Genomic DNA, 15275 nt, shown 5'->3' with positions numbered 1-15275 from the left:
GGGAAGGAGGAAATGCTGGCGGAAATTGATGAAACATACAGGGTCCAAACTAATTATGCGAGAAGGCACAACCTCCCAAAAGAAGTACATGTAAGGTTAGTTAAAAAATCAATTCGGGATGAGCTTCTGCATAGATCTAGAGAGGAACCATTAGAATTTCGGGGCCAACCAATCACCATCCTTAAACAGATACCTAAAAGGATGAGGGATCTGAGACGCGGCTATCAATTCTTAACATCCAAACTAATAAGAGAAAATGTAAACTTTAGATGGCTAACTCCAGAGGGTATTCTTGTTACGTGGCAGGATAGAAGGCATAGACTGGACACGATAGAGAAGGCAGAAGATTTTTACAAACGCCACTTCCATAGCCAAGAGGAAGTAGATTTAGAAGATCAAGATGGAAGGGAGGTAAGAGAAAGAGATACAATACGTGTGGCAATGGATGGGAAGATCTTAGCTACAGAGGATAGAAGGAACAAATCCGGTGAGTTAACAGAGAAACATGGAACTAGAGACAAGGAAGAGAGAGAGCCCCGAATCACGAGATCCACAAAAACCAGAAATAAGTAAGATGAAGGGAGGTGAGTGTAGTATTATGTCTGTGAATATTAATGGATTGAATTCGCCAGTGAAAAGGCGGAAATTTTTTAATAGGCTTATTCACCAACAATTGGATATCGTGGCAATACAAGAAGTCCATATAAAGGAACAACAAAAATATTTGTTAGTACAACCAAAAATAGGGAACCTATTCGTTTCCTTAGACCGACACAAGAAAAAGAGAGGAGTGGCACTATATGTAAACCCAAAATTGACTGCAAAACTAATTTATAACGATAAAGAGGGTAGAATACTGATAGTCGAGGTTATAATAAATCACAGGAAGGTCATGATGGTAGAGATATATGCCCCAAACCATAACCAAGAACAATTTTTCAAAACACTTCACAATAAGATATGTAGCATTGATTATGAGGAGATTTGTTTAATAGGAGATTTTAATGCTATCCTAGATATAAATTTGGATTATATGGGAAAGACGCTTAGGAAAAAGAAGAGAAGAACTCTACCGAGATCTTTTCTTAACTTGGCTGAGGAACTAAATATCCAAGATGTCTGGAGGGAAAAAAATCGTAAGGCTAGACAATATACATATTACTCCAACCGACATAACTCATGGTCTAGAATAGACATGGTGTGGATGACGAAAGAAATTAGTTCAGAAATAGATGAGGTACATATAGCGACAGGTACTTGGGCAGATCACAATCCTATTAAACTTATCTGGAAAGGTTCCAAAAAAATATCCAGATGGACGCTTCAAAGAGCAATTTTAAAAGAAGATGAATTCAAATCTAAGATGGAGAGAGAACTAAGTTTTTTCTTTAAGGAAAATAAAGCTATAGACACCTCAGTACAAAACAATTGGGATACAGCTAAGGCTGTGATGAGAGGGGTAGCGAGGGCATATATGGTATATAAAAATAAGGGGAAAAGACAACAACGGGAAAGATTAGAAGAGGAATATAAGAGCTTAGAAGTTACACTCCAACAAGATCCACAAAAAGAGAATATCAAGCAATCTATGGATCTGATTAAACACAAACTTAACATTCTAGACAAAGAGAAATTGGCACAACAATTGAGAAACACGAAACAAAATTTTTTTGAAAATGCAAATAAACCGGGCCGGTGGCTCGCATACAAATTGGGAAAACAAAAGGGGAAAAACTGGATTCACGAACTACGAGATGAGGAAGGGAGAATATTCCACCAGGAGGAAAAAAAAAAAATTATAGCCCAGGAATTTTATGAACGTTTATATAAAGAAGATAGCCAGGCAAGTGTGGAGAAAATGGAGGAATATTTTCAAAGAGCCAAACTACCTAAGGTCACAGAAGATACCAGAAATATGTTAAACGAGGAAATTCGACTATCTGAGGTGATAAAAGCTATTAATGCACAAAAGAATAATAAAGCATCGGGACCCGACGGTCTTCCATCAGAGATTTATAAAGAATTACAAAATATCCTAGCTCAACCCCTAGTGGAGGTATTTAACGCAGTATTAGAAGGCGCAAGGACGCCTAAATCTTGGCTAGAGGCAAACATAACCCTTATTCCGAAAGATAACACAGACCATACATTAATCCAAAATTACAGACCCATATCACTTCTTAACTCGGACTACAAGATATTTACATCAATTATAGCGGAACGATTGAAACGATTTCTGAATGATTTCATACACGCAGATCAAAATGGTTTTCTCGCTAAGAGACACACTAAGCACAACATTAGAATAATATTAGATACATTGGAGTACTATGAATTACATAGCGAACAACAGATGGCATTACTTTTCTTAGACGCCCAAAAGGCATTTGACAATGTTAAATGGTCTTTTTTGTGCCAACAGCTTAGCTTTATGAATATGGGTGAAAAATTTATAAATATAATTAGGGCAATTTATGACAATCAGGAAGCAAAAATAATTATTAATGGGGAAGCATCTAGCAAGTTTCAAATTCAAAAGGGAACACGGCAAGGCTGCCCCTTATCACCGTTGCTGTTTATATTGACTCTTGAAGTATTAACGAGAACTATAAGAAACGACCCAAAGATAAAAGGATTAACCATTAAAAAGGAAACCTTTAAATTGCAAGCTTTCGCGGACGATCTAGTTTTTATTATGGAGGATCCATGTCAGACGGGACCAAAGCTATTGGAAGAATTATCTAAATATGGTGAGGTTGCCGGACTGCGAATAAATAGAAATAAGACCAAGATGATTGTTAAAAATATGACCAATAAACAAAAAGGTAATCTGGCCGAAATCACGGATATAGAAATAGTCAAGAAAATAAAATATTTAGGGATTAACATTACGGCTAGATGCACTTCACTCAAAAAGGATAATTATGATAGTGTAGTGAATCAAATAAAAGGTGACCTGGAAAGATGGGGAAACCTAAAACTCTCATTATTGGGAAGAATCGCTGTCATTAAGATGAATATTCTGCCTAAAATCCTGTTTCTGTTTCAGAATATCCCAATTCAACTCGACTCTAAATTTTTTCGAAATTTGGATAAATTATCACTAAATTTTATTTGGCAGGGGAAAAAACCAAGAATTAAATTGAAATATTTACAAGACACGAAGGAAAATGGGGGTTTTGGATTGCCAGACTGGGAATTATATTACCACGCCGCGGCCCTGAGCTGGATTAGAGAATGGGTAATCTTGAGAAATAGAAGACTATTAACTTTAGAGGGTCACGATTTGCAATATGGCTGGCATGCTTTCCTATGGACGGAGAAACAAGGTCTTTTCTCGCATTTTCAAAGACACCGGATCAGGCAAGCGCTACTCAATACTTGGAAAAAAATTAGATCTCACAATTACACCAAAATACCGGTCTGGCTATCCACCCTTGAAGCGATAGTTTACCCAAATCTGTTTGATTTGGGTAACATAATCTCATACAAGGATATTCTGAATGAGGAGGGGGAATTGAAACTTAGGAATGAACTAGAATTACAAGGTATAAAACTCGATTGGTGGGCCTACTTACAAATCCAATCGAGATTTAGGAAGGATAAAAATGAATGGGGGATATACACCTCTGAAACAGCATTGGACAAAATATTATTGGGACCGGACTCTAAACAAATAAGGAATTTTTATAAATTACTTTTGGGATATAAGCTGTTTGAAGAGCAAGTGAAAGACCCCATGTTGATCTGGGCTAACAATTTAGGACATAACATCGACCTAGATACTTGGCAAACAATTTGGGATAGGAATAAAAGGATAACACTGGCCTCATCGTATAAAGAAAATTTATTTAAAATGTTTTACCGATGGCATCTTCCCCCAGCCCGCTTAGCAAAAATGTACACAACAGTATCTCCCAAATGTTGGAAGTGTTCTGAAGAGATAGGCACATACTTCCACACGTGGTGGTCTTGCAGTAAAACACAAAAATTTTGGAGAATGATTTGGATTTGGCTGAAAGAAATATTGAAACAAGATCTGGAGTTTAGTCCAGAACTTTTCTTGTTGGGAATCACGAAAGAGAAATATCCTAAAGATGTGCTATACTTAACGATCCATATTATCACAGCAGCTAGAATATCATTTGCGCAAAAATGGAAAAAGAATGAGATCCCAGGACAAAAAGAGGTTATTAGGAAAATTTGGGATTGCGCTGAAATGGACAGATTAACTTTGGAATTAAAGAATAAAGATCAATCAGACTATTATAGAATTTGGAACAAATTGTATCTTTGGATGGATAAAAAGAAAGGTCTCTATTAGGTTTTACAGACTAGCTCACTGTTTTAAATATTGTGGTATTTCACCGATTTGTAATCTAAGTGTATTTAAGTGTATTTTTGATGTACATATATACATGTATATATATATATATTTAAACATTGTAGACAAAAAGGTTTGTCAGCTCGCTGGTACTGTGTCCAATGTTTTTAAATAATAAATTTAATAAAAAATTTAAAAAAAAATAAAATAAAATAAAATAATTGTATGCAATATATAAATATATCTGTATATATATGTACTTGTATGTGTATATATACACACACACACATATGTACACATACACACATGTAACTGACCATCAACTGAATTCAGATATTATCCTAACCATATATCTTAATCAAAGCATGGGGTTTTATGTGATGTTTCAAACAGATGATGAACCAGATGATGGTGCTCAGTATTATTTCATAATTACTGGTTTTCACAATCCTCAACTTTTACCTATACTGTCTGATCTGGGTATTAATATTGGAAGCATCATTCAGATTTCTTCTGACAATTATGAGCCACTCCAGATCTACTTAGAAACAACTACTTTGCAGGAAGAACCATCTCTTGCATCAGAAGGTAGGCTACTAATTAATACAAACATTCATATATTTGAAGTCAAATATTTATTACTTTTAAAAAGATACGTATTTATTAATTGATCTTTCTATAGACTTAAATCTTAATCTTATTGTTGGGGTTTGTTTCCTTGGAAATGACAAATAATAGAAATTAGTGATAGAGGCGTGTTCTAAAGAGATAAAAGAATAGGCATTAGTGATAGCTGAGGTCCTGTCCTAAAAAATGGTGAGGGATCATATGAACTCCTCATCCATTGGTAAAATAACAGAAAATATAGTCAAGTAATTTAAGTAAGGCCATGATATCCTTTGCTGATCCTTTCAGCAGCTGAAAGTTGTGCATGTATATATTTGAAAGGATATTGTTTGCAATAAGTTAGTAATGTCCCCTGAAGATTGGATTATGATGACAAGCAGTACTTGCAGCTTCCCTTGAAATGATTTTTCCAAAATTATAGCTAGTCAAGAATGAAGTTACGTTTCTGGGTGATTGCAGGCACTGTCTCCTGCAAGATCTACACTTCTTACCATTTTTTTCAAGATCAATTCAAAGTTTTGGTGATGATCTTTAATTGGAATATTCTTTATTAGCCAAGTGTGATTGGACACACAAGGAATTTGTCTCTGGTGCATAAGCTCTCAGTGTATACATAAACAAAGTGATGTTTTAGATCGTAATCCTAAGATACAAGTGATAAATCATGATACCAATAGAAGAAGGTAGTAGGAAAGATGAGAAGGATAATAGTCATACAGCCCTACTATATGGGTAAATATCTTTAGGCATAAGACAATGTTGTGGGAGTGAAAGGTTTAGCAGAGTGATGGCATTTTTGGCATGCAATGCCCTATAGTGGCGTCCTGGGTGGAGAAGCTGAAACAGTTTATGTCCAGGATGTGAGGAATATGTACCGGTAGATATTTTCTCAGCCCTCTTTCTGGCTTGTGCAGTGTACAGGTCCTTAATGGAAGGCAGGCTCATTGCAGTGGTGGCTTTTTCAGCAGTCCTAACTATTGCAGTGGCTTTTTCTGCAGTCCTAACTATTTTCTATTTCTATTTATTTACTTCCTTATTTTTATTTATTTCTATTTATTATCTGTTATTTATTTCTGCAGTCCTAACTAAACTACTAATACAACATTTTCTCTGCTGGTATTTCACTAATGGCTTAATATTTTCCCTTATGTGGAAGTAATTATTTCTACAGAAACTATATATTTTAAGCAAACATAACTCCCCCACCTCCCCCCACAAAAAATAGTGGCTTTTTCTTCCTCTTGCCAGCACCTCAGTTACATTTTTCTTTCTCTTCTTAAAATAATTTTCACAGTCTGTTATGTATTGTAGTCATAGCGCCAGTAGTGTGGTGAAATACAGGATGACACTGATGTTCTGTTGTTTCACCAGAAGGGATAAAGCTGGGTTTCCATGCATACATTTTGAATGTTTATGCTCCACTTTAAACAAAAAAATACTACAGTACTCCAGGTGAATGCATTCTAGTGGTTCATCTTTCTTTATATCATCTTTCTTTTATCATTAAATGGGCTTAAGACATTTTTTTAAAAAGTGTGTTTAATGGAAATAGGAGATGAATCTTAAATTAGTAGCAGGAGTGAGTAAACCTTAGTTTTCTTTTTAGCAAGGTATTCCAGAGGTTTATTACATTTTAGACATGGTCATACAAATATATAGTACATTAATCTGCTTCTGATGCAATTCAAATTGTAGAAGCTGAAAACAAAAAGAAGCAAAAAGCAGATAAAGACCTAGAAACATTCTGGAAATATGTGGAGCCAATCCTGAACAATGGAAAACCAGGATCAAATATTTTTCAGATAGCTAGACTGTATCACAAAGTCCAGGAGGTTTCCTTTCCTGCTGACTGGAGCAACAATGACTTGGTGGTTAGTAGCCTGTTCTTATACAAAAGGGTATCCTTGTTGGGTTTGTTTGTTTGTTTGTTTATTTATTTATTTATTTATTTATTTATTTATTTATTTATTCGGTTTATATACCACCCTATCCCCAAAGGACTCAGGGCGGTTTACAAGGCAAAATTTAAAAACAATCCAATATAAAACTAAAATAAATTAAGTCTAGCCACAAAAATTAAATCACAATTTAAAAACATTTAAAAGCATATGTTCAGGGGCATAAAGTGTTTCAACATTTGTTTCAAATTCTGGTCCATCATCCTAACATACTAAACTTTCTTTCCTTACTGGCAATGACTGTATTTCCTGGTGAGTAAGCATTTTAAGGGGAAATGTGCCTGTCCCTGTGGCAGATAATGGATTAGGTGAAATAGAGTTTTAGAATTTTACTGCTTCTGATTTTTCTCTAATGGGCCACAGTATATGCAAGAGGGTGCTTCTAAGCTTAATTTCTCAAACTTTGTGTGCTCCACTGATGTTCACAGTGATACCATTGAATAATTTCTGGTCCTGATTATTGACTTTATTATTTTTCCTGCGTTCTCATATACATCGTGAAAAAGTTTGTTATAAAAAAAATTGCTTGACATAATAGGAGAAAATGATGCAAATTAGGATAAAGAAGATGTATTATAGTATTTAATACATGAAAGTGAAATAAAATGTTTGAAAATGTTCCAAACCTTGTCTGGACATAACTGAAATAAGCATGTATAACCAGATTTAGAAATGGAAATAGTACAGATGTGCAATCCAGAAGAAAGAAACTAATTGCCTAAGAATATCTGTGATACCCATTTCTTCTCCTGTAAGATCATGTGCATATTTCCTTTACAAATAAAAGGAATTCCCCCTGACAAAATTCTCCACAATGTATGTTGGAAAAAAATAATTTTTAGCCATGATGTAAGACTTTGGAGTCTTGAATTATAATAGATTAAACAAACAGCTGTGTACAATGCTAATGGACAGAGTAACTTTTTATTGTAATTCTTTCAAATAAAAAGGAATATTAATAATGTAAACCATTCAGTCTGAACAGCACAAAACTCATATTTCATTATATTGTTAAATTGGATGCATATTGTTGCTAAAACTTTCACTGCATTTGCCTGTTGCTTTTACTTAAGTAGTCATCTGAGTAGAGCAATAGAAAGCTGAGATATAAAACAAATAAGCAAATAATTATTGTAAACTCAGTCTTTACATTTCTTTATCTTCCATTGCATAGCTTGAAACTGGCACAGACATCTTTGAAAATGTTGCATGTTTAATGTATGACTGCCTGGATTGGAAAAGACAATACCAGCACTACTTGGAATCGACTAGATTTATTAATGTACCAATGGTAGAAAAGAAGAGTAAACTAGAGGTTTGTGGTAAATAGCCAAAAATAATGTAATATTCTATGTAAAATCTGTTATGGAAGCCCATTTTGCTTAAAATCCCATCATTTAGATATCATAGTTCAGAGCTGAATCTAGTAATGGAGTAATTACTGTTGAATTGCTTCTTCAATTTACTTCAATTTTCAATTACTAAAAACCTACTAGACTGGCAGGATATTTAACTATTTTATTATTATAAAATTAATACAGCACCATATCCCAAAATGATAGGTAGTGTACAGACAACAGATAAAGAAATAATAACGATGCCATTAATCACCATGAGAAACATTCAACTAAAAATTACCGTACTTTAAAAATAATTTATATTAAATAAAGGAATTGGATAGGCTATTAAAACCAACAAAAAAAGTTGGCCCAAGTTCAACTACTAGACCTCAAATATCTTGGGGCAAAAATCCTGATTATAATACCTTTCTGAAGGTCAGCTGTGTGAAGGGAATCTGCATTGGGAGCAAGCTTTTCCACTTTCATACAGCCACCCCAAGAAGGTCTGCTTTGGGTTCCTGCCTCTCTCATTTCTCAGGCTGGGACACTGACCAAGCAATGAATCATCATCTTGAACTGACCGATTGCTTCTCCCAACAGTTTTGCCTAGATGTTGAATAACAGGAAGGAGAAAAGTGAGGCATAGCAGTAGCCATAGTATGACCATGGACAGGATCACTTCCCTGGCCAATAATTATTGTCTAGAGCTGCTCCGTTACGAAGAAGCTGAACTATTATAAAGCAGTATTTTTTATTTATTTATTTATTTATTTATTTATTTATTTATTTATTTATTTATTTATTTATTTATTTATTTATTTGTTTGTTTGTTTGTTTATTTATTTATTTATTTATTTATTTAGATTTATATACCGCCCTTTCCCGAAGGACTCAGGGCGGTTTACAGGATATTTAAAAGAAAATCAATACAAAAGCTAAAAACAATTAAAAAGATTACTACATCATTCCCTGAGAAAAAATAAAAACCCCAGTTAAAGTTAAAAAAAAATACTCCCACTTCCATCTGTCACTGGTGATCCAGGAGAAAACCATGGTCAATATAGTCACATAATATTAAGAGGTCTAATAGGAATAGAAGGGGCGTATTTCTTCCCTCCTAGTCCAGATAAAAGTCATTTGCTAGAGATAACCTTGCCCAGTTTTGAACACTGAAGAGTGTTCATTATAGCTGAATCAAGATATGGCCCCTGCAGGAGCAATTGCCCTGTTGCTGCTTTGGAAGGAAGCCGATACCATGCATTCTTTCAAAGAAATTTTAATCACATCTTAAATCCGGTGACATTCCTCAGTCTGCCCAAAGGAACACTAGGGGGCTTGCCCACATAATTTTATTTTATTTTTTTCGGCTGTAATAAGATTAAAGCATAAACATGGGTTATTTTGTTTTAATTTATGTTTTATTTCACTAGGTACATATGACTGTTCCAGTTACTCCTACCAAAAAAAAACAGGCTGTAGATGAGCCTGTGGCACTCCCAGTTTTAACCATAGGTATGTGTAAAATAACATGCGTTATTGTGCAAAAATCACAAGAACAATTCCTTTTCACTGAGCTGGGAAAGTATTCAGTATAACATTGTGCGAGCCTTTGTGATAGCCATGGGAATATTTCTCATGGTCTTTTCATTCCTGGGCTCCCCATACAGTTGTGTAAGTTATCTTAAAGAACCTCAGAATTTTCTGTCCCTCTTGCCACTGATCATTGCTGAAAGTATTTTCTCTAGTTTTATAAGCATAAAGTAAACTTTATGAAAATAAAATATTTATTTATTTGACTATTAATCAAATTTATATAGCTGTCCATCTCCTGAGAGGTGATTCTGGGTAACACATCAGTTAAATAGTGTCAGCCCTATAAGATAGACCAAAGCATGGAACCAATGCAATATAGGTCAGTACTGCTTTTATTCTAACAGAATCTGGCAAGTTTGAATGTGCTTCCCGCCTCCCTCACTTTATTTTTGTATGACTTAGGGAGGAGCCTGTCTGAGATGTTTTCTCTAGTTTCTTGGAACTGCTGAAATCCTCCTGGCCATTGCTATGGCAACAGTTCTTCTTCCTGTCCTTCTTCAATGCCATTCCCTATGCTTTTTACAGATTGTTACAAGTCTTTTATCACTTGGGATAACGGGGCATGAATATAAGGGTTTCAGTAAAGTAAGTTTTCATTGCAGCTATGATTAGTATTGAATGGATTGGAAGTTTTCTGAATATTTGCTAGTATTGCCTGCCAGTTTCATCCTCTTAGAAAAAAACCAAGAGGCAGTATGACTTGAAGAAACAGGGCAACTCATGTAGGGAAATTGAGTCAATAGACTAACTCATCTTTATATTTTAAGGATGACTTCCCGAAAGAGGTTTCAGGTAATTACAGACCAAGCATATCGTAATCTTTCAAGAGTTTGCACTGCTGGCTTTCCATCATAAGGCTCACCATTGTGAATCAAAGTCTTGATTTGATGCCTTGCCCACCTTCAGGAAGGTTTCTTCCTTTTGTTAAGGTTGTTTAAGTTAATATAGTTGTTTAAAGAATTGTTGTCTGTAGATTGAGAGCAAAACCTTTCAGTTACTCAAACAGAGTTTGCCTTCTTTGGCCTCAAAAGAAAGGCCCTATTGCAAAGGGAATCTCCTTCTTATTTTGAGAAGCATGAATATTCACAGGTGTGTAATACATTCAGGTTGCATTTATTGGTAGCTCTATATACCTAAATGTTTTAAATACATTTTTAGATTTTATTTTTATTAAAAATAGTTTTATTATTACAGATGTAGACATGAGGTACTACAATGATCTCCTGAGTTGTGTCCCTGATGAGGTGATTTCTGTTGCCTTATTACTGGAGTGTATGTTGCAACAGGTAAGCAAACATAGGCTATAATTCCTTTAGAAATTATGATTATTAAAATATCCTTGCAGCTAAAGGACATATAAGGATCTTTAATTAAAGGTCTTTGCTAGTGGAAGGGGGAATAATTTTGCATTACTGAAGTGTGGATAGATAAGCCAAATAGCTAAGGAGAATGGAGGTTTCTCATGTTTACCTGGTTTGGGAGCAAGATTGCTGGATCTGTTGACTCACTTTTCCAGTTTTGCTAAATGCTGGGATTTCAAGCCACAGTTAAGATATTTTGATGTACTGGTGCATCAGACTTTTTTTTCTATCAGGAACTGCACATTATCATGTTTTGGCCTTTGAAGGGATGGGATATGTTTTATGATTCTTGGAAAAACCATCAGGGATTGCAGTCAAATTTTCTTCCCTTTTGGGAAAGGATGCATTTTTAGTGGGAAAATAAAACAAGAAAAAGTGTTGTCAGAATGTGACAAAAAAGTGTTGCATGTCTACCATGAAACTTTGGGATGTACTCTGGGAGCTGTTCACCTTCATGCAGTCTATGGATTGCAAGTTGTCTATATGTGCTAGTTACTGTGATACAAAGTGTTCTCTGTTCCTGAACTTGGGTTTTATAAAAAGAGAGGAAAAACCGCAATGACAACAAATGAAACAAAAGAAGATATATAGAGAAAAAAAATGCAATAAAACTGGATAAATTACATTGCATGCATAAGGACTTCTCAGCCTTATAATATTTTATCATATAATAGCCCAAATAAAAATAACAATAGTTCATTGTAATTATCCATGCATAATTTACAACTAGAGTTTAAATAACCAAGTTTTCAATCCACTGGATTCATGATCCACTGGGTAATGGATCATGAATCTGTCTTAAGCAACATTAACCATTTCTCAACTACATATAGTAATCCTTTTGATAAACTCCACCGCCGCTCAGGAAATACTTAGAAGACTTTCTCCTAATAACTGCTAGATTACATTTCTGTCATAGGATGTAATAGGTTTTAATTGACTTGATATTAATATTGCAGAGATAGAACTAAATGGATGCTAAATCTTCTGTTGTGTGCCAGTTGCTTTTGTTCCCTGACCAGACATTCTACATGGGGCTGTCTTTGAAAAATATTTGGAAATTTCATCTAGTGCAAAATGCAGTGGTGCAGACAGTTATATGTGCCTCTAAGATAGTACATAGGTCATCTCTGCTGCATAGGTTGCATTGATTACCACTTTGCCTCTGGGTGCAATTCAGAGTGCTGATTTTGACCTTTAAAGCAGGCATAGGACTGGGTTATTGGAAGGGCCACCTCCATCCAAATACATCTACCCATCCCATTACATTCAGCAGAAGAGGTATGTTGTGGGTTCTATCAACTAAAGACCCAGAAGATAGGCCTTTTTTAATGGGGCACCTGCCCAAGATGAGACAGACCCCACCCCTGGTATCCTTTGGGAAGTCTCTTAAAACAGGGCATTTCAACTGGTGTTATGTGTACCTCTAGTGATACTTCAGCACCTGGTGGGGTACGCGACCTAGACAAGTGTAGCGGGGGAGGGGGAAATGAGCTGAAGTGGCGACAGTGCTGATGAGCTCAAAGGTGGCAGTGCCACTCAAGCCTGGGGTAGAGTCAGATGGAGCTGCGGTGTTGCTGGGGCTCTGCTGAGGGCCCTGGATCGTCGTGCACAGGTCCAGTTGATCAGTGCTTCTGGCAGCCTCTGCTATCACTGGGAGTAGCAGACAGGCCTTGGGGTGAGAGAATCAGTGTGTACAGCTTCAGCTGATCAACACTATGTGCAGTGGCCAGCCAGGGAGTGGGTGACTGCATGGAGAATGAGACTGGGGTAGCAACTGACGCTGGAGCTCTCCCTGAGCCCCAGAGAGTGGCGCACCTGGAAGAGAAGAGGAGGGGAGGGGAGGCAAGAGAGGAGATGATATAAAAGGAGGAGGTGGGGAGACAGGATATAAAAGGAGGAGGAGAGGAAAGAGGAGAGGATATAAAAGGAGGAGGTTTTGGCAGGAGAGGGAGAGAAAAAAAATGATGGGGAAAGAGAAGGGGACAAAGAAAGAGAGAGGCTTTTGTGAGACAAGCAGAGGGATCCACGAACGAGCAGAGGCTGTGGAAGGAGAGCCCAGCAGGCAATGAAAGAAAGAGAGAGGAGAGGGAGAGAGGAAAAAGGGCCGACCAGCTACCTGACCACTAAGGTAGTGGTGCATATTAATAAACATAGATAAATTTGTCAGTGCAAAGGGAAAGTGATTCAGCAAAGGAACTGCCACCAAAGAAATTAAAATCAGTACTTTTTTCCTTTTTTAAAAAAGACATCAAGTTTTTGACACCTTGCTAAGTACTGGTGGTACTCAAATAGTGTCATGTCCTAAAAGTGGTACAATCTGTGAAAAGGTTGAAAAGCACTGTCTTAAAACATAGTTCTGCCAACAGGCTTGGAGGTCCTAGGGTGGTGGTGGTGAATTAGTCAGATGACTGTATTGCCCATAACAATAACATTCTGTGCTACTCTATTATTAGTAACTTTGATTGTGTTTTAATTGTTGAATTTTTAATAGTTTTTTATTATCTTTTTTAATGTACGCTGTCATGAATGAATGAATGAATGTCTTGTTTAATGTACATCTGGAAGAATTTGTTTTGTGGAATAGTTTGAGAGATTTTCTCTTGCTTGAATCTTTCAAGTGGATCAGTTTCATCTTGGATTTATTGTGTTGTGTGTTGCTGTTGATTATTTTTTTGTTGTTCAAGATTTAGCTTCTCTCCGGTATGTCCCTCAAATATAGGGGATATCTTTTCTTCAATATTACTTTTCTGATCACCATGATCAGAAGTCCGGAGTACCTTAGGGAACACCTGCTGCCGGTGTCTACTTCCCTCCGCCCTATGCGTTCCCACAGAGAGGGTCTCCTCAGGGTGCCACCGGTCAGAGAATGTCGACTGGTGGCTCCCAGGGGGAGATCCTTCTCTGTGGGCGCCCCGGAGCTATGGAACCAGTTACCGGTTGAGCTCCGGACGGCACCCGATCTTCGCTCCTTTCGCCGCGACCTGAAAACATACTTGTTCGAGCAAGCCGGCCTGGCCTGAGGGGGGATTAGTGGGGTCTTTTTACTATTTTTATTGGGGTTTTTACCATGTATTAATTGTATTTTTAATCGGGCATGTATTTAATTATCTTTTATTTTTTGTAAATCTCTGTGTTTTATTCTTACCCTGTACACCGCCCTGAGTCCTTCGGGAGAAGGGCGGTATAGAAATATTAATACATTAAATTAAATTAAATGATATCTATGAATAACCTTTTTTCTATTAGTAATTTGACATTTTTCATACATCTCTTCTTGTATGGATTAAGAAAAAATTCTAAAATTCTGTTATGGTATACTAAATAATAATATAATATAATATTTGTAATGGCTTCCCTGGTGCCAGCTTGGAAGACAAAAAAGAGCCGACTCCAGGGACTTTAGAGAGGGACGAGGAGGACTGTAGGAGGCCTTGGAAAGCTCTGTGACAGGAGTGACAGTCAGGAACAGGAAATGCCAGGAATGTCGGAAGAGCATGCAAACTAGTAACCGGACAAGTGGCTGGCTGCAGGAGGAGACATGCAACTGTAGCCAGGAAGTATGGATACTGGCTGGAGGCGCGGACAGAAAGAGACACAGCTGCAGCCGATGAGTGGAGATGAGGAAGAATTGCCTCCCCTGCTGGACCCCAAGGCAAATAGAGCAGAGCAGAAAGAAGCACAACAGTGGTTGGTGAGGCTACTTGCGAGAAGGCAACCTTGCCCTTCCTAAAGAAGTGCACTGGCAGGGGCCTATTTAGCTTGAAGTTTGGGGTTGAGGTTTGTTGGAGACAACCTTTCACTGTGACTCCTTGGACTCCTGACTTCAGGCTTTGTACCTTGGACTTCATGTCTTGATTTCGGATTTTGTGCCTTGTCTCCTGCCTTATATCTTGACTTCAGACTTTGTGCCTTGACTACTGACTTTGTGCATTCACTCTGGACTTTGGACTTTGTGCCTCGACTTCAGATTTAGTGCCTTGTCTCCTGACCTATGCCTTGACTTCAGACTTTGTGCCTTGACTCCTGGCTTTGTGCCTTGACTCTGGACTTCGGACTTTGTGCCTTCACT

At 36.9% G+C, this 15275-nt stretch overlaps 1 protein-coding gene across 1 annotated transcript in view; it reads left to right on the top strand.

Moving 5' to 3' along the window:
• Nucleotides 1–15275, top strand: part of SPAG17 (sperm associated antigen 17) — a gene marked incomplete at its 5' end in the record, with an annotated part of 124780 nt that overhangs the window by 21800 nt on the left and 87705 nt on the right. The window contains 5 exons of the mRNA XM_083353470.1: nucleotides 4718–4912; nucleotides 6647–6822; nucleotides 8084–8224; nucleotides 9680–9761; nucleotides 11037–11128. Coding sequence (XP_083209596.1) covers nucleotides 4718–4912; nucleotides 6647–6822; nucleotides 8084–8224; nucleotides 9680–9761; nucleotides 11037–11128 — 686 coding nt within the window. The remainder of the gene's footprint in view (nucleotides 1–4717; nucleotides 4913–6646; nucleotides 6823–8083; nucleotides 8225–9679; nucleotides 9762–11036; nucleotides 11129–15275) is intronic.

The sequence above is a fragment of the Vipera ursinii genome (genome assembly GCF_947247035.1).
Source record: "Vipera ursinii genome assembly, chromosome: 2".
Taxonomy (NCBI): Eukaryota; Metazoa; Chordata; class Lepidosauria; order Squamata; family Viperidae; genus Vipera; species Vipera ursinii.
Note: the sequence above shows the minus strand (reverse complement) of the source record. Positions and strands in the feature narration are given on the sequence as shown.